Raw genomic sequence first — 25,748 nt, 5'->3', positions numbered from 1 at the left:
ATTTTTTCCCAACCCCATCACTCTACTGAAACTACTCTCTCCAAGGTTAACAATGATGTAAATGCTAAATTCAGTGGTCTGTTTATCTTAATGGTCATCCATCCTCTCGTGCACTGCTTTCTTGTTTTTTTCCTTTCCATCAGTTTGATCACTCAGTCTTCTTTGTTGGATCCATACTCCTCTTTTCTCCACCAACTCTGGGTGTCCCACTGAGGATCTATTCTGGGCATTTTTCTCTTTTCTCTGTACACTTTCATAGTGATCTACATGATTTCCTGAGTTCAACAGTGTGTATACATGTAATTCCCATACCTGTATGATGTCTAAACTGTTCCTGAACTCCTGTTGTATATATGTAACTCCTGTCCCAAAGCCCATTGGTACGGGATTTTCTCCTTATCAGAGATAAATGCCTGCCCCATGTGAGAGGCAGAGTTGGTGAGAGCCCAAGAGACCTTCAGTTCTCAGCCGGTTTTTGACAGAACTCTTTTAGATTTGAGTCCTGAGAGGTGCTTCTTCTGGTTGGAAGAGGCCAACCCCTTTTCAGGTTGCTGAAGGAAAATACTCCGGGAAAATATGAGAAGAGCTGGCAGTCTCCATCATGTCCCCACCCCTAGCTTGCCATACTGGAGACTTTAGGGAGTTTCTCCCTTGGGTGAGATCATGGACACTCTTTCTTGGTTGGGTTCCCAATGGGAGAGTGCTTTTATTTTGTATTGTCTGGTGAATATTCTCCCATGTATACCTTCTCTGATTTCTGTTTTGCTATGATTTGGATAAATGCGTTTCTTTGCTATTTGCTGTGTTCATTGTGGAAATGGTATTTGGTGGGAAAGGGATCAAGCCTTGGGTATAGAGCTTAGGGTCCCATTCTTCTAATAATGACAAAGTAATCAGAAGTTAGATTGAACCATCATATCCACTAGATTAATAATATTTAAGGGAGCTGATAGATAGAGTTTTAGCCCAGTCTCCCCTCCTTCTGAGGGCAGCAGAGTGGCTTCTGCCCCCAATGTCCTGCTCCTCATCCTGGCAAATCTCCCATGGCAAAGGGTGAAGGGAGAAGAGGCTAGAGATGTTTGTTCTGCCTCCCTTCAAGCCACCCAACCACAAACCTTACTACACAGAGGCCTCACTAAACATGTTGGGTTCACTTCTGTTACATATAACCAATGGTTTCTATATATCTTTACCTAGATGGTATCTCAAACTCAACACTTCCAAAATGGAACTCATTCTTTTTTCTCCAAACTTCCTTAAATCTACAGAATAAACCAACATCCTTCTAGTTACCCTGGTTTATAACTTTGTACTCATTCTTGAATCTTTTCTCTCTTGCATCTCCCCTGACCTCCATGTTCAATCCATCGCCAGATACACATTACTCAATAGTCACCATGATATGCCTTGGAGCATCTTCCTCTCTACTAAAATACACTATCTTAGTTCATGTCTCCATCATTTCTCGCCTGAACTACTGCAGTAGTCTCCTAATTGGTCTACCTGCATTAAGTCTTTCCAATCCAATCTTCTACATGGTTACCAAATTAATGTGCCTAAAACAGCGTAACTTCCCTACTAAAAAAATCTTCAGTAGTTCACTATTGCCTCAGTGATAAAATATTACCTTCTTAGCCTGGCATTTAAAGCCATCCACATTCTGGATCCCATCTCCATCCTAGACTTACTTCATATCATCCTTCTTCATACAGTCTATATTCCAGTCAAACTGCACTAGCAGCTGTTCCCCAAACTCAATTCTAGCAGCTACAGTTTAATTTGCAACAGTCTTTCCCTATGTTCCCCTCCACCAATAAAACAAAAGAAACATGAATTCTGTTTGCATTTTCTTTGTTCAAGGTGTTTATTGCATCTCAGAGGGCATACATACATGCACTGGGTTTTTAAACCAAAATACAAAGAAAAGCCATTTTGAAATTAGCTTCATGTTATTTTTCCCCCATTACAGTGTATGTTATCCCCACAGTAAATTCAGATACAACCACTTGTAAATGGTACCATACATCGATTAAATAATTTGAAAGACTTAGGTGAACATCTTTCCAACCCAATATGCTTTCACAAAGAGCTGCCAAGCCACTTGTAACACTGATCAACAGTGACCTCATTTCTCCATCGAAATCTTCAGCCAAGCCATCAGCACAAAGAGTATGAAAAAAAAAAACCAAACCAAAAAGGGGAAAATCCAATATGTACAGTGAAAGAGCATATTCATTGAATTAGTTTAAATCCTAATTATAAATGGTACAAAAAAAAACCCTACTCAGAGCTCATTTTAGGAATGGAGAAACATTAGTCTATGATACACAGACACACAAGCACACACACAACTACTAAACAGATGTACATAAAAGGTGAAGTAAAAATAACAATCTTTGCAGTAATATTCTGACTACCTACATACCAAAGAGTGCCTCCACAGTAACTTTAAACCCCTTATGAGAGAGCACAACTATGGTTGCTTTTTTTTCAACTACATGAGGAGAAACTGACCATTTACTTATTCTTCAGTGCTTTTAAGCAAAACTGGATAAATAAGCCAATTTAGATGCAAAACTTGTCAAATATAATGAAAATATATATATTTTAAAATATAACAATGATCCATATGGTATTCTTTCCAATATGATTCTTCGTTCTTGGTAAGGTAGCTTCAAGGAGAAGTGTTTATTATGGAAGTTAACCTTTATATTCCTTTAAATAATAATATTTCTCAACATATACAGTGCCACAAAAATAAACATTTCTCACAACAATTGAAATTCCTGTGATTGGAAAAATGTACTCCACACCAAAAAAAGAGGTTTGTATACTTAAGAGTGTCTTCCTTATCATCTGATATTATCACATATGCCTTATAACAGAGATACAGAAGGAAACAGAACTTATGGAGAAAGTTTTAGGGTTTGTCCAAAAGTTATATACATTGAAACTTTCAAAAAACACAGACACATCGCTCCAAACAGCTCACCACACAACAGCTGCATAATCTGTCCCACATGAGGTTCAGAAAAGCACTAAAGGCATCAGAAACATACATCCATTGTCTAAGTTGTAAAACACACAAATAACCCCAATACACTAAAAGTGAGAGAGTTGGGATAACAGCTAAGGTAGTACACATTCCTAATGTTCACTTTCACAGCTGGGCTACACGTTTTGGAAGAGAAGATATGAAGAAGCACTGGGTTTGGTACTGGTGGCTCACTTTGAAACTCTGAGCATCAAACTTATTTGTAGTCTCCAAACTCACTTTCCCCCCCTTATTCAGTCACAAAAACTGCAGCTGCGAAGACAAAAAAAAATACTTCAATTAGAAAGTAGAATGTAACAATATCTTCCAAAGTACACCTCAGATTTGTTTAGGTATCCTCAAAGTTTTGTGAGAAATGGTGGGAGGAGTTTTGTTTCCTCAGGATAGTGATAGCAGATTGCAAGTCAGGTGACTGGTTCTAATCAGAGCTTTAAAAAACGACATTAGTATTCTTGAAGAGATTTAAGGGGAGGAATTTTTAAGCTTTGGTTGATAAAATAAAAATAAGATTACTCAAAATCCAAACAGTTAAATATATTTTTAGAATAAAATATGAATTATAACATTGCAAGTTTTAACTTTCTATAATTCCTAAGTCAAATGTGTGATCAAAGTGCTCATATTTTCTAAACAACTTGTGGAGAATGTCATTTGTGCTTTACCTGTGTAACCTTGGAGTATAAAGTCTGAAGAATGGCCCTCTTATTATTTAAATTAAATAAAGTTAAATAATTCATTGATAGTTTTTGTAAGATTCTATTCCAATGCCCCCTCATCACTGCATAAAGGTGACTCTGAGTTCTAGAAAGTTATGTTAGTGCACACATGCTCTGTCAGGTCCCACCACTGACAGACTGAGTGCCTATTATTTGAGGACCAATCATGTTTGGGGCAGAGAGACTCATTACTAATAGACTGGTCACAGAGTGATGAAATTTTTTATTACAACAATTGAAAAACCATCTTCTAAAGCATGGAGAGGGTGTGATCTATATAGCCAGAGGGACCTACCACACCAATGAATCATGGATCTTTTGTAGCAGTATAATTATATTATACAAAGTGTTCCAAAAGTCTTAGGTCTTAGGTCAGTTTTAAGCATTACTAGCTTTCTCAGTAACGTACAGGTTTCTACATCATTTAAATGTAATGATTTGGACATAAGAAATCATTAAACACTATGTGATTACTGCAAACACACCCACAAAAAGCTCAATATTATATACCTTAAATTGTTTATAAGAAATCCTTGATGTTAAGATCCGCTAGTGGGTCCTTTGCTGGAGGTTTCTTGGGGCTCTGAGTGGCAGGTGTAGGGCTTGGAGAAAGCTAATGGAAGAAAATCCAGCCAAAAAAAGCAGGCATAGAAAGCAAATAAGGATATACAAGGATTAGGTAGAACACAAAACTACTACACAGAACAAACATGCAAAAGATTAGATGCCTAAAGTTTACAAAAAGAAAAGAAAAACAAAAAAACAAGACCTTCAATACTGTGTTCTACTTAGTCAAAATATAATATTGGATTTGAGATTGGAAAAATATATAGTTTTTATAACTTCAAACACTTCAATATCAGGTTTTGAAAAAAAATTGGGGAACTTTGGCAGAATAAGACTTTAGTCACTGTAGGGACAATGTAAACAACTAGGCTAGTTTAGTAAGACATATACACACATATCAAAAGCGTACAGTCAAAACCCATTTCTCTGAAGGAATTTTTATATCAAGATACCAGTATCACTAAGCTAAGAAAGTTTAATACGTTTTTCCATAGTAAGAATGAGTTTGCAGGAAGTTGTTTAAGAATTACTCAGTGATTAGGAAAGTGTACTTAGGATTTCATATTAACAAGTGCTAATCAAAAATAAGCAAGTTTATTCTAACTGGATAAACTTATCCAGATAAATCTTGTCTCCAAAAGCAATTTGCTGTTATTTCTTAGCCAGTTAATTTTTTTTAGCCTTTAAGACAGAAGATGGTAAAGTCGATTATTAATAGTAAAATGAACATCTCTTAGTTATATAGGTAAATATCCATACAGAATTTGAAAGAAAAAGCTGGAATCTGTTTTGGTTCAGCTGCCACCTAAGCCATTTTATAATGTGCCTGGACCAGAGACAAGGGCTCAGGAACTTGGCAGTTTTTTGTTTCCTTTTTGCTAAGAGGAATGGGAAAAAACAAAACAAAACAAACCCCCCCTTTTTTTTTTTGTAAAATACAAATATGCTAAATGACATTTGTGTAGTTGTATAACTTTTGTCACGGGGGAAATCGAGTTAGATATGTCTTTTATGTTATATCAAATAATTAAAGCTTCAGAGAAGCAAGGAAGGTGGGTTAATTGAGTAGAAAGAACATTAGTAGAAAGAAATACATTATTACAACCAAGTTTATCTCTCAGTTTACCAACTTTAAAGTATGAACAATGTCCCATTGAAAGGTAGATCTGTGGATAAAAGACTGATCTTAAAATTAGGAAGACCTGAGTCCATGTTTTGTCTCTGGGGTATACCAGCCATATAACTGTGGACAAATCACAACTTAATAAATGCATGTTGACTTGTTGGTCTGACAATTTTTTAATGCCTCTAGGCAATCCTCTGAGGTTCCAAATGAGAGGATTTGCTAATCTGCAGGGGTGGAGGGAGTTTCCACACTGGGAGTTTCCATGCTGATGAAATCATAGGTTTGGACAACTCAAAAATTTTTGCATGAAGATATAAGTTAGGTTTAGAGTTCCTCAGACAATGAGGTCTATTGAAATTCAGGGAACCATTTTATGATGAATGTAACTTCAAGTGGGACGTAATCTCCACCAACTGAAATGAATTATAAAAGAAACCAAAAAAGAACTAATACTGATGTAGGATAAGTTGTTAGGATTATATAGCTCACATTTGTACAGCACATTAATATTTACAAAGTATCTTCCTCAAAACAACCCTGGGAAGTAGGTATTGGGGGGATTATTATGCCCATTTTACAGATGAGGGAACTGAGGCTCAGAGAGGTTAACCTTAATATAGGGAGGAAAAGGTGGCTTCAACTTCTGCCTGTAACCCTGATTGGCCTTGATCTTCTCATCTGTAAAAAAGGGTTAATACTGTAGCACTGAAGCCATAGATTTTGATACTCAAATGAGATAATTTAAACAAAGCACTTAATGTTTTGAGTATTATATGTCAGCTATTAGTATTATTCTCTATCATACTCAGACTTTGCTCCTTTTAGGATATAGGGAAAATAGTTCTTAAGACAATTCAAAGTTTCCCATCAAGCAGGGCAGAACCATAACATAGAGGTTTACTATATAATCACATTACAGGAAGAATCTTACCAACCTATTTTTTTGGTTAAATTTGATGGTAGATAAGGAAGCCCTTTACTTTTTTTGATTATCATGTAGTGCCTGTTCTAAATCTTCTCTCTGCTTACAAGCCTTTATGCCAGCCCTGCCCTCCATCTCTCTTCCTGAAGCATATGACTTTGCTTTTTCCATTTACAGAGAAAGTTAAGGTCATTTATGGTGAATGAGTTCCCTCATTTCCTCCTTTCCACCTCTCAAAATACCCTCTCTGCTTTTGCTGCAGTCTGGCCTTCTTGTTAAGATAAAAAAAATCTATCTGTGCTTCTCATACCACTTCCTCTCATCTCTTCTTGGGCCTTTGCCCTGTTGAGTATTCCTTCTCTCTCCCATCTTGAATCTCTTCCTATTCATTGACTCTTACTGCCTATAGGCATTCCCAGGTCTTCCCCATTCCTAAAACCCCATCACTTGATCCTATCAGCTAATTTTATATCTCTTCTTCATTTCACTGCTGAGCTCCTACAAAAGGCATTTACTCCAATGTCTCCACTTTCTCATCACCACTCAGTTTTCAGATCTTAGCAAGAAGGACTCTAACCCAACAAACCTACTGAATTTGCTCTCTCCAAGACCAGCAGTGAGCTCAGCTGCTAAATTCAGTGGCTTTTTTCTTCATTCCTCAATCTCCTTGACCTCTCCCTGACACTTTAGCTTCTGCTAAACATGGCCTTGCCCTAGACAGCTGTTCTCCTCTCTTGGCTTCTGTGACAAGGCTTCCTCTTCCTGCCTGTCTCCTTTGATGACCCCAATTATGGATGAATTTAACTGCTGATTTTTAACACCACCCCTTGGGTTCAAGCATCTTAAATACACAGACGAATCTCACAGGTATATGTTCAGCCCTGATCATTCTCCTGAGCCCATCCCTTCTCTAAACCTCCCTATTTGTTTCAAGGATTCATAACCCTGGAGTTGTCTTTAATTTTTCCTTCCCCCCACGCCACCAGACTAATCACCTGCCAGAACTCGGCAATGTTACTTCTAGAACATCTCACTCTGTTTGCTACAGTTTCCTCAATAATAGAACCCGAATATCACTGTGAAGTGCTTAGCACGGTGCTGGCACATAGTAGGCGCTGTATCAATACTTGCTAATTATTATTGTTTTTGATCTCTCCTAATACACACACATATGTATTTAGATATAAACATATATATATACACACACATCTGTGTATATGTAGTATACTCCATTAAACTATAAGCTTCTCGAGAGAAAGAACTGTTTCCTTTTTTGTCCTTGTATCTCCAACATCTAGCAAATGAACTGCACATAGTATTTGCCTGAGAAGTGATGAACTTAATTCTATAAGGCTTACTTACCTCAATCAGCTCTTTTGGATGGAGCATAATGCTAACAAGTCTAAGACTGAGGGTCGTACTAGTTAGCTACATACAAAGAAGATTAAACTTTAGTGTTATTCTTATCCTGGTTCAATATTTTGCAAATGCAGAATGTCAGTCATGAAGGACAAAGAGAATTAAGTTGGATCCACTCTTGAAAAACAGTTCCAAGGTCATGTACTATTCTGTCTTTGTAGATGAAGAGAACATATATTGTGAGCTACAAAGAAACAATATTCTCTTCTGTAGCATTATACTAGTGTGTAACCTCCAACTCAGCAACCTCGTTGCTCCCTACCCTCTTGACCCTTTTAGAAGAATGGAAACTGGGTTTGTACCCAGTACGACTCTGACACTATTGATACACTTTTCTCCACATTTCCTTCTTACCCTTGCTGCCAGGTGGCCTTTACAATGGAGTTGTAAGAAGAGATCTGGGAAAATAAATGTTTTTTAAACTGTGTGCGTGGCAATTAATATTCTTGAAACTTTATGTTACTATTTCATTAAAAAATAAGAAAAACTTACCTGTGCACCAGGTACAGAGGCAGCTCCAAATGGTGGCCTCATCATAGGTTGTGCGAACATAACTGGCTGCTGTGGCATCATGGGCACACCCGTTCCAGCAGAAGGCTGAAATATTATTTAAAACTTCAGAACATGAAACTGAATCTATTATACAGAGAAATTTAATTATGGGGACCTCTTACCATTCCAAATCCTGTGCCTGGCTGACCGACGGGTGGCGCACCAGCACCTGGAGGAACTGTACTAGCTCCTTGCTAAAAAACATGCAAAATATGCACACGATTTTTAAAGCTCATAGAATGTGATTTCAAAATAAGTGAGTTCATATTATGCGAATTTTATGTTTTGTCTCTCAGACTTCACAACTAAATACCAGACAACTGCAAAAAGGATTACTACTTTTATGTTTTGATGGTATACAACATCATGTTACCGCTGACATGTAGTATCCCCTCACCAGTTTTTTCTCCCCTCTCATTCTCACATTTATCACTTATGCACAACTCCTTTCCACTTTATATATTTGTCCTACACATGACATTCTCCTCCTCTCTCATCTCCCCTCCTTCCCCTGCCAGGTACAACTTATACCTTCTATGCTCAGATTGGTGCTGGGCCTGACCTTTAATCATAAGGCTTTTCTCTTGTATCTTCAATCCAACTTTACTGTTTTCTCTAATTATTAAGGCTATTTTTCTGCCTAGATTATAACTTTATGTCTTTGAACTTTGATTGAAGACCTTTTTGTACCTGGACAGAATCAAATTTCTATTTATAAATAACATTTAGGAATGCCATTTACATATGGTAGATTACAAAAATTATCTCACAAAATAGGATACTAAAAAAGTAAAAGCAATTAGAAAGTTAGGGAACTGAAGTGAACCAAACATCAACTTTTCTTAAGGGATATGAATATGTGTTATTAGATTTACTTTGTCCCACATTCTTGATATAGCATCTAAATTCAAACTGTCTAGTGATCATTTTAAAATCTGGTATTTAGACAGTCAATAAATATTTATTAAGTGCCTACTATGTTCAAGGAACTGTGCTAAGAGCTAGGGATACAAAAAGAGGCAAAGACAGTCTCTGTCCTCAAAAAGCTCACAATCTAATGGAGGAGGCGAAAAAAAAAACCACACACACACACATATATGCAAGCTAAAGGTAAATAGGAAATGCTTAAAAGAGGAAAGGCACTAAAATTAAAAAGGTTTGAGAAAGGTTCCTGTAGGAAATAGAATTTTAGTTGGGATTTGAAAGAAGCCATGGAAGTCAGGAGGTAGAGATGAGGGAGGAGACCATTCCAGGCATGGGGGGTGGCCAGAGAAAATGCCTAGAAGACAGAGATGGAGGGCCTTGTTTATGGAACAGCCAAGAGGGCAGTGTCACCAGATCAAAGGGTAGTACAGGGTGAAGAATAAGGTGTAAGAAAATAGTAAAGGTAGGAAGGGGCCAGATTATGAAGGGCTTTGAATAGAGGATTTTGTATTTGTTCCTGGAGGTGATAGGGAGCCACTGGAATTTACTGAGTAGAGGGGTGACATGACAGGACTTGACCTTTAAGAAAATCACTTTGGTGGCTGAATGGTGGATGGATTGGAGCAGGGAGACTTGAGTCAGGTAGACCCTTGAGCAGGCTTTTATACAACAGTCTAGGTGTGAGGTGATGAGGGCCTGAAATAGAGTGGTGGTAGTATCATAGGAGAGAGGGGGTGGATTTGAGAGATATTTTAAAGGTGAAACTGATAGGCCTTGGCAACACCAGATTGGACACGGGGTAAGGGGTGTGGGGTGTGGGGATGGGGGTGAGAGATAGTGAGAAATCCAGGATGACTCCTAGGTTGTAAGCTTGAGGGACTGGGTGAATGATGTTGCTCTCAACAGTAACAGAGAAGGTAGGTGGGTAGTAAAGTTTAGGGGGAAAATAATGAGTTTAGTTTTGAATATGTTGAGTTTAAGATATCTGAAAGGAAGTTGGAGACGTGAGACTGGTAGTCAGTAGAGAGGTTAGGACGGTGTAGGTAGAAATCATCAGCATAGAGATGGCAATTAAATCCATAGGAGCCAATTAGATCACCAAGTGAAGTGGCTTAGAAGGAGAGAAGAGCACCCAGGACAAAACTCTGAGGCATGTTGTATTGTTAATGTATTGTTAACGGAATGGGAAGATCTTTCCCATCCATTAATAGGTCTATGTGACCTGCCTGAGTCACATGAGTCTGAGTTACATGAGCCTGTGGTGGGAGGAGCTTGCCAAACAAGTGGAGCAGGAAATTGGAGGGAGTTGGAGCTTGGAGAGAGAGAGGCAGAGCAGCTAGCATGAGTGAGAGAGGGAGTGATCTCGCTGAAGGGAGTTTGTTTGATGGAGGGAAGGCTTGGGGATGGTGGTGCTCTCTGCATTGATAATATGTATAGATTTCTCTGTTGCTATGAGGGATTTGGCTTTCTGGTGTTTGAGTAAATGTTTTGGTTTCGTCTCCCATAAAGAGAATCTTTTATATCTTGCAATTGAAACCTGGGAATACGCCTGCATATTCATAGCAGCCGCTGTGGGTATGGCATTGGGGATATACATGCTTATGTTTAGAAGGTGTGATCTGGATGAGGATCTGGCAAAAAAGACAGAAAGGGTGGTCTGATAGATGGGAGGAGAACCTGAAGAGGGTGAAGCCTGAGAAACCTAGACAAAGAAGAGTATGAAGGAAAAGAGAGTGATCAACAGTGTCAAAGGATACAGAGAGGCTGAGGAGAGTGAAGACCGAGAACAGCTCACAGGATTTAGTAACTAAGAGATCACTGGTTACTTTGGGAAGAGTGGTTTCAATGGAATGATGTGATTGGAAGCTGAATTGAAAGGAGTTAAGAAGAAACTGAGAGGAGTGAAAGTGGAGGTACCTATTGTAGACTACCTTTTTAAGGTGTTTAGCCACAAAGGGCAGAAGAGATATAGAATGATAATTAGCAAGGATGGAAGTAAGGGTTTTTTTTTTTAAGATGAGGGAGACATGGGCATGTTTAGAGGCAGTAGGGAAGGAGCCAGTATACAGGGAGAGCTTTATATAAATGTTACCTGTTATTATTGTTGTACTAAGTCATGCAGTGGCAGAACCAGAATAGAAAAATCCAGGTCCCTATCTCCAAGCCCAGCCCTGTGCTCATCATAAGATGCTGATTTTTAGTGTGGCTGGTGTCCACAGATCCCAGCTGTGTCTTCCCTTGACTCTACCCAAGGCCAGAGCCATGGAGAACACAAGGGGTTAACTGATGATGGGATAGGATCAATAGGTCTTAAGGACCTCTCTTAACTTTCTTTAAATAGACCTCTCCATTCTTTGGTTCTCCAGAGGAATGGAGAAAGGTCTAAGTGTGTTCGATTCTTTGTTCCTTTTCCTTTATTTATACTGCCTGCCTGGGTTGATTTGGTTGACTGGGAAGGTGTCTTTGTCCATGCTCACTATATCATACATATGTCTTCAAAAGTGAAGCACTAGGTGGAATAAGCCAACTTTCCCAAATAGTAAGCAGTGAGATTTAGTGTTTAATTTCTTAGGAGCTGGGATTTCATAAAATAATTCCCAAGTCATCAATTTGTCTGTACTAAAGGTATGTTCTTATTGCACTCTCAAGTCTTTTAGGGAAAAATGACTAGTAAATCAAGTCTGTAGTACTTATAACATTATGCTATCACCGAGGGATGCCAGTAATATATTAATTCTTGCAGCAGGGATGTCATGCTCTCAAGTTTAGTGAAAAATTTGATAAGCTGAATTGCAGAATTTTAAAATGAAAATTCACTTCCACAATAGAAAATTGCCCAACTTTTCTTGTAAAAAAGTTTTAATTACAACTAAGATAGACAAGTTAAAAAATACATAATTATAGCTATAATGAATAAGATATTAGATGAAGACCTCCAAAATCATGGATTCTACTAAAATGCTTCCAGAAAGCTTCCAGAACATATGAATGTTTTAATGTTTAACCCTATTAAAATATTACATTTAACATAAAGTACTATGCTCATATTATTTCTCCTTGTTAAGTAAAAATATTTGATGAAACTAAGATGCTAGTGAATTAAGCGTCTTGTTCACATTTGTTCATATTTCATGGCTGAGAAGTGGTAGAACGTTACATGAAGGAATTTAAGAAGTACGATAGTCTGTATTTTGGAAATATTCTATTAAATCAGAGATTTGGATGAGGACAGACAGTACTACATACCAAGGGGCCGCTTGGTGGGACACTAGTAGACCACGTTGCTGGTGCTACTTTTGGTTGCCAGTTAGCTCCTCCTGTCAGTTTCCTTTCTCCAGCATTCCACTGAAGATCTCCCCTAAAGTATCATGTGCAAATGGAATAAGATAGTCAGGAAATAATTATAACTGAAATTTAAAATATGCTAAAACTTGGAGCTAGGAGGTTCCTACTTTAGTGTCTATTATGACATGTAAGATAGTTTAATAGGGTTTGAAAAAAATGCATATTATAGAAATTCTACTTCATATTTCAGAACATTCCAATTTGCCAGTTAATTAAACTACATGATCATATCTCTCACTGGTTATAAACATGCCAAAACAATTATAGGAAATACTGTATATGTTGTTCACTGAAAATTAATATCCAAAATGAAACTAAGTATTTAAAACTAACTATAAGTGCTACCTCCCAATTATGAAACCAGAATATTTAAAATAATTCTAAATATGTTTTAGTGATAATTAAAGAGAAATAAATATCTTATTCCCATAAAGTACACATTTATAGGGTGAATAGTTAATATTTTTCCAATCTTATGTTTAAAAGGACCTAATTTTAGAATGAATAAACTTCACATTCACTCTAAAACACAGTGAACTTCTTCACATTATCACTTAATGTACAAAAAATAGAAGTTTACTTTGTTGGTTCCACATAACAGTTTATGTATTTCATAGTAAACAGCTGAATTAATTAATTATAGACTATAGTTATTCCAAGAAAAATGCTTTAACACTGTTCCTCCACTCCTCGGTTTAGTACAAAACAAAAAATGTATGGTTCAGAGTACTTACTTTTTTGATGTGGTGCCAGAAATCCCGAGATCTGCAATTAGATAAATAGAATGATTTTACAACATATGAAACATAGCTTTAGACTAGATCATTATTTTGCTCCAAGAAAAAAATTCCTTTCAAATCACCAAATAAAGAATTGTATTATAAAGCATATATACTTGTTTATTTAGATGGATATTTTTCCAAGCTTCAGAATTTATCCTCAAAATGTTATTCTGTTTAATTATTGCCAAATAATTAACAATAATATTAATATCTTACTGTTAATATTACTCTTTGTCAATTCCTGATATTACAAAATAGGATTAGGTGTTCAGAATGGAAGTCAAAGAATAATAACTGTACAAGTAAATATGAATCAACTGAGCTTGAAGAGAAAGGCAATTTTGTAACAGTTTAATAGACTAAGATAGTTTTCCCCTCTGAATTAATACCAGGGGGTATTTGAATTGGGCCCTTTGATTGAATCCAAACTTCATAGAACAAAGCCCCTTAATAAAAGGATTTGTTCTGTAAAACTTGGACTCAGTCCAAAGGCTGCACCCAAGGACCTAGAAGGCCGCATGTGGCCTCAAGGCCGCAGATTCCCCATCCCTGATAGTTGCTTGAATACTTAAAAGTATTTATTTAAGCTTGTATGTGAGAAGTAGACTGTGCTTTAAAGAATGTCATTCTTAAAAAATAATCTATTTGCATGTACTAGATAACTATAATAAATAGTACACTATATTGCTATTCTGATGCTAGAACCATGATGAATCTACGTCTATTGTAATCCCAGATATAGATTAATGATGTCAATATTTGGGCTATGACAAGTTTTCCCCCAACCCCTCTATCACATAGTATTAAATGTTTACTACTTATACACCAAGCACTATGTGTGTTAAGTGCTGGGGATACAAAGAAAGGTAAGTTAGTCCTTGCCCTCCAGCTTCTCACATTCTAATGCAGGAGACTGGCTGATCTGATTAAGAGGTATTTAAACTTCATATGGAAGGGCAGTAATAACTACATCAGACACCATGTAGAATATACCTGACAGAGAAAGAAAAAAAGTCATATAAAACAATTCACAAAAGAGGAGGAGCAAAAGTGGTCATTCATGGTTTCAAATATGTATATTCCAACCTGTGGAGAATACAATGAACTTTAGTTTGTTTTTTTTTTAAAGAAGTTTTTATTGATGTCTTTTTAAAAAATATCATCATAGTTATCCTCAGTATTCCTCTCTCTCCTATCCAGAGAGCCATGCCATATAGCAAATAGCATTTTTAAAGACAGAAAATAAAACTAAGAAAGAAATTAGCAAACTGATTAATACATTGGAAAATATCTGAAAATACGTGCATATGTAACACCTGTGAACTTACCACCTCCACCAAGGGATGTGTCCTCTCATAACAGTTTGATACAGTTATGCTTGATCTTTATAGTTGCTATATTTACATTTGACCTGTATATGTATGTCTATGTATATGTGTGTGTAAGTGTATGTGTGTGTGGTTCTTCTTTCCATTTATGTTATTGTAATTACGGTGTATGTTGTTTTCATGGCTCTGCTTATTTTACTCTGTATAAAATTATGTAGATATTTTCATACTTATCTGTATTCAACACATATATAATTTCTTACAACACAGTAATATTCCATTACATTCATGTATCACAAAGTATTTCAATGTATTCATTTAGCCATTCCTCAATCAATGGGCATTTACTTTATTTCCAATATTTTGCTTTCACAAAAGTGCTGCTATAAATATTTTGGTATATATGGGGACTTTCCTCTTATCAGTGGCTTCTTTGGGATGTAAAACCCAGTAACTATGTGTTCATATCCAAAGGACCATACATGCTCATTTCCTTTAGTTAGAAACTATCTTTTCATATCTGTACTTATCTATTGGGGACAGGCTATTATATATATATATATATATATATATATATATATATATATATATATATATATATATATAGTTTCTATATCTTGGATACCAAATCCTTATCAGAGATATTTGATACAAAGATATTTTCTTATCCTAGGTAAATTAATTTTGTATGTGGAAAAGCATTCCAGTTTCAAATAATCAAAATCATCTATTTTAATTCTTTAATTGTCTCTCTTATTTGGTTATGTGAGAAACGGTGGGAGCAGTTTTGTTCCCACAGGATAGCGATAGCAGATTCTAAGTCAGGTGACTTATCAGAACCAGTTCTAATCAGAGCTGTGATCTAGCAGAGACCAGACTTCTAATCGGGTGAAAGGTTAGAGGCTTGTATGCAAGGTTTAAGAGCCATTTGAGGAGGGCATGATGTAGGAAGTCAGGGGCCAATGAAGAGCCAGGAGGGAGATTCGAATTGGAAGTCAATAAAAGGACTGGTGTTTGTCTGAGTCCTTGTACTCTCCTGTACGCCATTCAGGGGATGTACCTGTTTATTCAGAATGAATAAATGTAAAATATAATTAAAACTTTTCTGGTTTCCCAATAAGTATTGTTTATTGCTAGACTGTGAGTATATTTCTAACAGGTTAAGACTACAGCTCTTACCCACAGCTGTGAGAGGTACATAATCTGCTTTTTTTCTATTTTTTAACGGTATGATTTTAATATTAAAGTCAGGCATCAATTTAGAATGTATTGTACAATATAGCATAATATGTTGGTCTAAGCCTAAATTCTGCCAGACTGCATTCCAGTTTTCCCAACAGTTTTTATTAAAAAATGAGGTTTTTTCCCTGTCTTGGTAATTTATATTTTCTACTTTATCAAACACTGGGTTATTGAGTTGCACTGTTTCTGATTCTCCCTTATCTAGTCTGTTCCACTGGTTTATCTTTACATTTTAAACCAATACCAGATGGTTTAGCCCACTTTTGCTTTATGATAAAGTTTGAAGTTTGGAAGTAATACTTCATTTTCATCCTTATTTTATCATTTCTTCTAGCGTGTGTGTGTGTGTGTGTGTGTGTGTGTGTGTTTGTGTATCCTGTTTTCTCCAAGTGAATTTTATTATTTTATCAAGTTCTATAAAATATCCCCTGGTAATTTGATCAGAATAACACTAAAAGTATAAATCAATTTAGATAGTATTGTCATTTTTATTATATTGGTAAGGTAAAGCCTTGAGCACTGAATATTCCTCCAGCTATATTAATATTCTTTTGTAGTCTCATTTAAAAAACACCTCAGTTTAGTTTCTCCAGCAATTTGTTCAGTTCCATAGTTTCCTTTCTGTTTTTCTGTTAGATTTATACAAAACTGAGAGAAGGATATTGAAGCCTCCTGTCATTATTATCCTATTGTCTTCTTGTAGTTCAGTTAATGTTTCCTTTGTGAATGTAGATGTTAAGGCATTTGGAGTGTATAAGTTTGTTACTGGTGTTGGTTTGTTGTCTATGGTTCCTTTCAGTATGATATAGTTTCCTTGTTTATCTATTTTTTTAAAGTTTGTTTTTACTCTGTCAGATAGCATGATTGCAATGCTTGCTATTTTGGATTCACATGATGTGTAGTGAATTGTTTTTCCATCTTCTCAGTTTTAGTTGGCGACAGATTGTTGTATAGTTTAAATCATTCACATTTAAAGTTATGAGAGTTAACTTTATATTTTCCTCTATTGTCTTCAATGTTGTTTTATCCCCCCAAAGCATGATTTTTCCTCTTCTTCCGTTGTAAACATAGTTCTATGTGTCTTCAGTTACTTTAGCTTAATCTTTTTAAAGATGGCCCCATTCCCACTAGCTCTGTTTCCCTTAGCCCTGATTCTCTCTCCAGTTTGTTAATCCTTTCCTTTGGAGCTTTCCTTATTGATTCCTAGAAAGAATATGAGAGGTCTAAGAGTCTGATGTGGTGTTCTAAAAGTTCTAAAATGATCTGAGATTTTAATAGGTCATAGACCAAAGACAGAAGTCAGGGCAAATAATTCAGGAAAAAAAGACAAAAGAGGGGCATGATCCCATAAGAATAAAAACAGGAAAGCTAAAGCTTAGAATAAGTTGAGGCTTGTAAAAACTGTTAAAGACAAAAGACATAGCTGGGGGTAGGGGGTTGGGGGTAGTGTTTTTTAAGCTTTGCTGGGAGCCAAGAGCAATAAGAGAAGAATAGGTCTACTGTTTGGGTGGATAGGAATAAGGTCAAGGAGACATTTTCAAACTGTTAAGAGGCAACTGAAGACCAACAATGAGCTAATAAGAAAATGAGATAGTAGGGGCGGAGCCAAGATGGTGGCTTAAAAACAGGGACTTGCTTAAGCTCTCCCCCAAATCCCTCCAAACACCTGTAAAAATGACTCTAAACAAATTATAGAGCTATAGAACCCACGAAATAACAGAGGGAAACAAGTCTCCAGACCAAGACGGTCTGGATGGTTGCTGGGAAGGGTCTGTTGCACCATGCTGGGAATGGAGTACAGCCCAATGTAGGCTGCACCAGGACAGACCAGACCGGAGTAACAGGGCAGAGCAGGCCTCAAAGCCCTGAATCACTGAGCCGTGGCAGTTACCAGACTTCTCAACCCACAAACACCAAAGACAATGGAGCAGGTCAGTGGGAAAACTGCTGGATCTGGGTAAGGGAAGTGTGGGGTCTGGCTGGGGCAGTGGAGGTGGCTGCAGCAGCAACAGCATGGTGGCTGCTTCCAGAAACCCAGGCCCACACGGTGGGGGGAATTAAGAGGCTGATCAAAGCAGGAGTATAGAGATTGCTTTGCTGGTGCTGAGGTAAAATTCTCTTGCTTTTCCCTGCTTAGATCTGGGTCATGGTCCTGGTTGGTGGGTCTTGGGGGAGGAGGAGCATTGGTGTGGCAGAGCTTTGTGGTGGCTGTGGAGAGGGAGTCTTCCTGGTGGTTACATGGCAGAAAGGAGTGCCTGCACTCACAGACCAGAGCACAGGCCAGGAGAGGAGCATCATACCACCTCAGAATAGAAGTAGCTCTAAAAAACAGCAGCACAAAACCCCTGAAGATTGGGAGAAAGCATTTTCCACTTTGAAAGCATTCATACCCTGACAAAAGACTCAAAAGTCAAGTCATTGGCTAGGAAAATGAGCAAGCAGAGTACAAGGAATTAGACTATAGAATCTTTCTTTGGTGACAAAGAGGATCAAAACATACAGTGAGAAGAAGTCAACAAAGTCAAAGAGCCTACATCAAAAGCCCCCAAGAAAAATATGAATTCGTCTCAGGTCATGGAAGAGCTCAAAAAGGATTTGAAAACTCAAGTAAGAGAAGTAGAGGAAAAACTGGGAAGAGAAATGAGAGTGATGCAAGAAAATCATGAAAAACAAGTCAACAACTTGCTAAAGCAGACCTCAAATAATACTGAAGAAAATAACACCTTAAAATATAGATTAAGTCAAATGGCAAAAGAGCTCCAAAAAGCCAATGAGGAGAAGAATGCCTTGAAAGGCAGAATTAGCCAAATGTAAAAGGAAGTCGAAAAGACCACTGAAGAAAATGCTACCTTAAAAATTAGATTGGAGCAAGAGGAAGCTAGTGACTTTATGAGAAATCAAGATATTATAAAGCAGAACCAAAAGAATGAAAAAATGGAAGACAATGTGAGATATCTCATTGGAAAAACCACTGACTTGGAGAATAGATCCAGGAGAGATAATTTAAAAATTATTGGACTACCTGAAATCCATGATCAATAAAAGAGCTTAGATATCATCTTTCAAGAAATTATCAAGGAAAACTGCCCTGATATTCTAGAACCAGAGGGTAAAATAGAAACTGAAAGAATCCATTGATCACCTCTTGAAAAAGATCCCAAAAAGAAAACTCCTAGGAACATTGTAGTCAAATTCCAGAGTTCCTAGGTCAAGGAGAAAATACAGCAAGTAGCCAGAAAGAAACAATTTGAGTATTGTGGAAACACAATCAGGATAATGCGAGATCTAGCAGTTTCTACATTAAAGGATAGAAGGGCTTGGAATATGATATTGCGGAGGTCAATGGAGCTAGGATTGAAACCAAGAATCACTTACCCAGCAAAACTGAGTATAATACTCCAGGGCAAAATATGGATTTTCAATGAAATATAGGACTTTCAAGCATTCTCGATGAAAAGAACAGAGCTGAATAGAAAATTTGACTTTCAAATGCAAGAATCAAGAGAAGCATGAAAAGGTAAACAAGAAAGAGAAGTCATAAGGGACTTACTAAAGTTGAATTGTTTTGTTTACATTCCTACATGGAAGGATGATATTTGTAATTCATGAGACCTTTCTCAGTATTAGGGTAGTTGAAGGGAATATACGTATATATAGACAGAGGATACAGGGTGAGTTGAATATGTAGGGATGATATCTAAAAAAAATTAAATTAAGGGGTGAGAGAGGAATATATTGGCAGAAGGAGAAAGGCAGAGACAGAATGGGGTAAATTATCTTACATAAAAGTGGCAAGAAAAAGCAAGTGGAAGGGAAAAGGAGGCAGGTGAAAGGGAATGAGTGAATCACTGGATTTGACTTAAGGAGGGAATAACATACACACTCAACTGGGTATCTCAGCCTCTAGAAAAGTAGGGGGGAAGGGGATAAGGTGGGAGAAGGGAGGGCAGATTGGGAGAGGAGGTAGTCAAAATCAAACACTTTTGAAAAGGGACAGGGTCAAGGGAGAAAAGTGAATAAAGGGGGACAGGATAGGATGAAGGGAAATATAGGTAGTCTTTCACAACATGACTATTATGGAAGTGTTTTGCATGATACATATGTGGCCTATGTTGAATTGCTTGCTTTCTCAAGGAGGGTGAGTGGGGAGGGAAGAAAGGAGAGAATTTGGAACTCAATGCTCTAAAAACAAATGTTTTTTAAAAAAGTTGTTTTTACATGCAAGTGGGAAATAAGATATACAGGCAATGGGGTATAGAAATCTATCTTGTCCTACAAGGGGAAAGGAGATAAGGGGTGAGGAATGGGGTGATAGAAGGGAAGACAGACTGGGAAAAGTGGCAATCAGAATTTAGGCCATCTTAGGGTAGTGGGGAGGGTAGAAATGGGGAGAAAATTTGTAACTCAAAATCTTATGGAAATCAATGTTGAAAACTAAAAATATTAAATAAAAAAAGGAAAATGAGATAGTAAGAAAAAACATTCCTGCCCTAAATGAATTCAAGTAATGTGGTACAAATCAATTACTCTTCATATAGTAAAATAATTTGCCAAAAATGACCATGAACCAATATCTGATCTTTTCAGAATCATGGAGAATGAGAGAAGTTACAGAAGATTGTAGATGGGCAAATGATCCAGTTTTCAAAAAGGAGAAGGTGGATTTTTGCCAACTATTAGTTAATGGCTCTATATCCATTTATAGAAAAATTCTAGAATGGATTATTAAAGAAACTGTATGTGAGCATTTAGGAAAGGAAATAGTCATCACTAGAGCCAGTATGGGTTCATTAATAATTAATTCCAGATTATTTCTTTTCCTTTGTGGACAGGGAAGGTAAATTGGATCAAGGAAATACCACAGATGTGGAGTAAGGCAGTAAGCAAAGTCCCATCACACCCTGGTGGACAAAATAGAGATACACGCTAGATATATGATAGCACAGAGAGTAGGGTCAGACCTAGTTGAATGACTAGACCCAAAGAGTGTCAATCTTTGTTGAATTAGAGGAAGGTCTTTAGTGGGGTGCAATGAAATACAGTCTTTGGCCCTGAATTGGTCAAAATTTTTATCAATGACTTGCCTGAAGACATAAGAGTGATATTAATGAAATTTCATTATAATGAAGAGCTGTGAGGGATAGCAAATACAATAGTTATCATCTCAAAAGAGCTTGATAGCCAGGAGAAATGTCATCTGTCAAAATGAAATTTTTATAGAGGTTAACATGAAGTCCTACACTTAGGTTAAAAAAAAAACCAATGATATAATTATGGAATAGGGGCGATATAACTAGCTAGCAGCTAAAATAGATGAAGAAGTACAGTTCTTTTGTGTTCTATACATGTCAGACCAAATCTGGAGTATATGTTCAATTAGGAAGAACACAGGTGAACTAGAAAGGCATTTCCTTTCCAGTCAAGGGAAAGCATGCTGGATGGTGAGATCATTAAAAAAAAGCATCAGATGAAGAAACTGGGACTATTTATCTTAGAGAAGATTTTGGGAGGAGATGATTACTGGCTCAGAGAAGGTAAAGCCTTGTCAAGTGAGAGTGGAATTAGGCTATTCTGTTTCACTCTAGTAGGGATGGGTGGGTGGGGAACTAAGACAGTTAGATGAAAGTTACAGGGAAAGAGATTTTTAAAAATTAAAGAAAAAACTTTCCTAATAATTTTAGTGCAACCTTGTATTGTTAATGTATTTTTGCTTAATGGGAGTTGCTTAATGGGAAGATCTTTCCCATGCATTCATAGGCCCATGTGACCTGCTTCAGTCACATGGAAGCCTAAGTCACATGAGTTTGAGTCACGTGAGCCTGGGTCACGAGGGTTGTGATGCCCTCTGACTCTGAAGAAGAGTATATATACTGTGAGGTTAGCATTTTGCTTTGGGGCTCACTCAAGGCAAGAGTGTTTACGTGAGGTAGCCAGATGAGACTCTGGGTAGCCATTAAGGAGCCCCCCTTCCTCTCCCCAGGTGTTGGTGCTTCTCTCTCTGGTAACTATGTATGTATTGCTTTTGGTCAGACAGTTGGAAGCCCTGTCTGTTGGTCTTTGCCGTTTGTATTTGCTCCGTTTTTATAATTTCTGCATTTGATTAAAGTAAGATTGCTGACCCCTTTAAAGTTGCTTTTCTTTAGAAAAGCAGATTAAAGAATCTGTGCTAGCAGCCCTCCTGTGTGCTGGTGTTCTTAGTCTTACACCCCCACACCAGCTGCAAGTCACACTTTTGTTACAAAATGGACTCCAAAATAAAATTGGCTACTTTCAGAAGCCATTAGTTCCTCATCAGTCTTGGCGGTCCTCAAGTGGAAGTCGGATGACAGCTTGCTATAGAGATATCGACCAAACTCTAAATTCCCCAATTCTGAGATTCTATGAAACAGTGAGTACACATTTTGGTACCACATTTGTTCTCTGCTAGTAAAAATGGAAAATACATGAACCTGAATGCCAGTGACTGAAAAGAGGTGTCATTGGGCAGCAGTCTGGGGGAGCTGAGTATGTTTAACAAGGCAACATGGAAGAAAGCTTACGTTTGAGGAAGAAAAATGGGATTGGAAGTAAAACAGAATGGAGAGCAGTCCCCAAGGAAGACTGTAAGAAAAGGAGCTACAGAAGGCAGAGGTCGAGGGCAAGTCTATGCATTATAGGCAGCCATTTTATTTTTCAAGAACACAGTGAAAATAGCTTTGTCTCTTGATGTGGGTTAGCATGGGAAGTGTGAATACCTTCCTTTCTCTCTTCCCAGGTAGAGGCATACAGAAGGCCATCTCAGCACAGGTGCAGTAGTAGTCAATTAGTCAGGACAGCCACCTGATGTTAACCACTCGCCACCATTACTTATCAGCAGGAGCTGTTTAAGGCAACAGGGCCACACCTGATACTGGTGATTACACTTGCATGCTGGTTTTCTAGAATGATTGCATTAGGCCACTATGGTAGATTTACAGCTTAGATAGATCAGAAAGACTACCAGCTATTACCACTCTAAGTGACAGTGTTAGTACTTCCCTTCACCCACTCAAATAGCACCTCCATGACCTTGTACTTACTTCGTATATATTCTGCATTTATAAATCAGTGAGTGTGTACATACGTACATATATGTATATCTCACACTAAAAAGCAGAGACATACTAAAAACCATAGTCAAAGCTATGGTTTCTCCTATAGCAATGTATGGATGTGAGAGTTGGATTGTAAAGAAAGCTGAATGTCACAGAACTGACACCTTCCAATTGTGCTGAAGAAAACTTTGGAGAGTCTCTTGGGCAACAAGCAGGTCAAATTATTCAATATTTAAAGAAATTAATGCCAACTATTCATCAGAAGTCAAATACTGAAGTCAAAATACTTTGGCCACATGATGAGAAGATGGGATTCATTGTAAAAGACATGACGTTGAGAAAGACTGAAGGTAGGATAGACAGTGTCATGAAAACAATGAAAATGAACTTGAACAGACTTTGAAAGACAGTGGAGGACAGAGGGGCCTGGCGTCCTGTGATCCATGGGGTCACAAAGGGTCGGACACTAATAAAAACAAAAATCAGTGTATATTTAGCTTTCTCCTCGTATAATGTAAGCTTCTTGAGGGCAGGCACTGTTATCATATAATTGAAGATTTAAAACTGGAAGGGACCTTGGAGGGCAACCCTTCTCATTTTACAGATGAGAAAAATGAGAATGAAAAAGTTTAAGTGATTTGTCCAGGGTCACATAGCTATTATATAAGATACACCTTTTGGACTTCAGTGGTGTATCCCTTATGCCTCCTAGCTGCCTCATTTTTACCTTTGCATCTCTAGTACCTAGCACAAGGCCTGGTACACATAATGTATTTGATAAAAGCTTGTTGAGTTGAAGGAAATCAGTCTGTAAGACTGAGATAAGAGCATATGAAGAGAGACTGAAGGCTGTTGGTAGCCTACTAGTGCTTAGTAAATATTTACTAAATTGAATTAATAGCTATGGACCTATACTAGGAAAAACATTTATACTCACTAATGGATAATTCTATTTACTCTTGGTATAAACATCAGAAGATGAATACTGGAAACAAAAATAACTTTCATCAAATAATTTTACTTAATTTTATTTAACTTAAAAGGTTACTTTTAAATGTTACTTACTGCCTACTAAATTTGCAAGAGATGAATCAAGATCACTTCCAAGGGCTTTGCTTGCCGCCATAGCAGGACCCGGTGTTACAGCTGAAACAGGTGCAGGCTGACCAGCAGGGATCATAGTTGGCATAAGAAGATCCCCTAGACCATCAAACACTGGAATTCAAAAAGATCAGGTTCAGAATATTTTTTTAAAATAACAATAGAATTGAGTTGCTTCTTTTATTTCTTTCTTGGTGGGGGTAGGGGTGAGTGCTTTGATTTCATAGGTGTACAGAGCTCCCAGTTAGGAAATTCTCTTTACCAGTGCAGATGGACAACTCTCCTGTCATTTACAGACTTAACAGAGGGTTGCTTGTAACTGAAATTACCTTAATTAAAATTGTGGGTACAAGTAAATAATATACTTTTACAAAAAAGTAAAAGTATTTTCTTCTTGGCAAGAAGATAATTCAACAATTAACTCATAATTTTTCAAGTATGGAAACAGACCTCTCAAAGCTGAAATAAATTTAATGAACATCTAAATATTCACTGAAGTGCTAGGAATGTAAATCAGAATCCTTTATTCTGAAACAACAACAAAACCACTGTGATTTTTGAGCATTTAAATTTGAGTAAATGGTTTATTCTCAGAGTACCAAATGAAATGAATGTCATATAGTTAAGACCTGAGAAGTAATAGTTATAGTGAATAAACTTATACTTAGTCTGTATTTTAGATATATACTGAAAGCTATGATTCTTTTTTTTGTCCTAGGTAACTTTTGCTTACAACTTTAAGATCACACCTAAAGCAGTATAATTAATTTCCTTATGAATTTTCAAACAAAAAGCTGGCCCTGTAGAGATTTACCTAATGACTCATAACTCATCTTGTAAAACACCATTTGAGAAGTTTCAGTCATCCAAATGGACCCTTCCAAATACAGACTCACACTAGGATCTGTTGATAACCATATCCATAGGTTCTAGAAAATTGTATTGCTAAAATCCAATACAAGTAATATTTGCTAGACATCTATCATAAATATTGTAGTACTACTATAATTTAAATTGAGGGAAAATAGAGCATTCAATTATGCACTAGCTACAGAAGCAACTGAATATAGGCAAGGGATATTATTAGGGTGCTTTTTAAACTCACTTAATTGCCAAAAACTCACCAATTGTAAATTTGTAGTAAGGACCCAGCATAGGAAGAGTAGAATGGAAGAGAATACAAACAAAATGACAGCAGGGATGAAAGGTTAAAGGCAGGCAAAGAACACTCTATATTTGTATCTCAACTTTGAAAAACTGAATGCCATGCAAGCTGGCATGCTCTCCTGCCAAAAGCAGTGAGAGTACACGTTCAGATACTGACTATATGGTACAAAATATTTGTTTTCCCTTAAGTTCTAAAACTCATGCAAAGATAAGCACATGCAAAGAGATGATGTGCATGTTAAGTTAGATTTCTGCTAAAAATTAAAAACGGATTCAGAGAGGGTGTGTGGGCTATTCCTAATGCTACACACAAATGTACTAATGGCAAGTAACTATTAAAATTAGTAGTTTAAAAATACAGAACAAGGGATAAGTTTGAAATGATAAGGTTCTCAACACCCAATATTTGTTGTTATTTTCTTGACAACT

General features: G+C 37.0%; 1 protein-coding gene across 2 annotated transcripts in view; it reads right to left on the bottom strand.

Moving 5' to 3' along the window:
- Positions 1-1,839: 1,839 nt before the first annotated feature.
- Positions 1,840-25,748, bottom strand: part of SNAP91 (synaptosome associated protein 91) — a 166,520-nt gene continuing 142,611 nt past the window's right edge. For both annotated transcript variants that reach the window (XM_036766826.1, XM_036766827.1), the window contains 7 exons: positions 24,117-24,266; positions 13,361-13,391; positions 12,528-12,639; positions 8,480-8,551; positions 8,298-8,402; positions 4,282-4,384; positions 1,840-3,307 (listed from right to left, as the gene is read on the bottom strand). In XM_036766826.1, coding sequence (XP_036622721.1) covers positions 4,292-4,384; positions 8,298-8,402; positions 8,480-8,551; positions 12,528-12,639; positions 13,361-13,391; positions 24,117-24,266 — 563 coding nt within the window. In that variant the 3' untranslated portion in view covers positions 1,840-3,307; positions 4,282-4,291. The remainder of the gene's footprint in view (positions 3,308-4,281; positions 4,385-8,297; positions 8,403-8,479; positions 8,552-12,527; positions 12,640-13,360; positions 13,392-24,116; positions 24,267-25,748) is intronic.

This window comes from Trichosurus vulpecula, chromosome 7 (assembly GCF_011100635.1).
Source record: "Trichosurus vulpecula isolate mTriVul1 chromosome 7, mTriVul1.pri, whole genome shotgun sequence".
In the NCBI taxonomy this organism is placed as follows: Eukaryota; Metazoa; Chordata; class Mammalia; order Diprotodontia; family Phalangeridae; genus Trichosurus; species Trichosurus vulpecula.
Note: the sequence above shows the minus strand (reverse complement) of the source record. Positions and strands in the feature narration are given on the sequence as shown.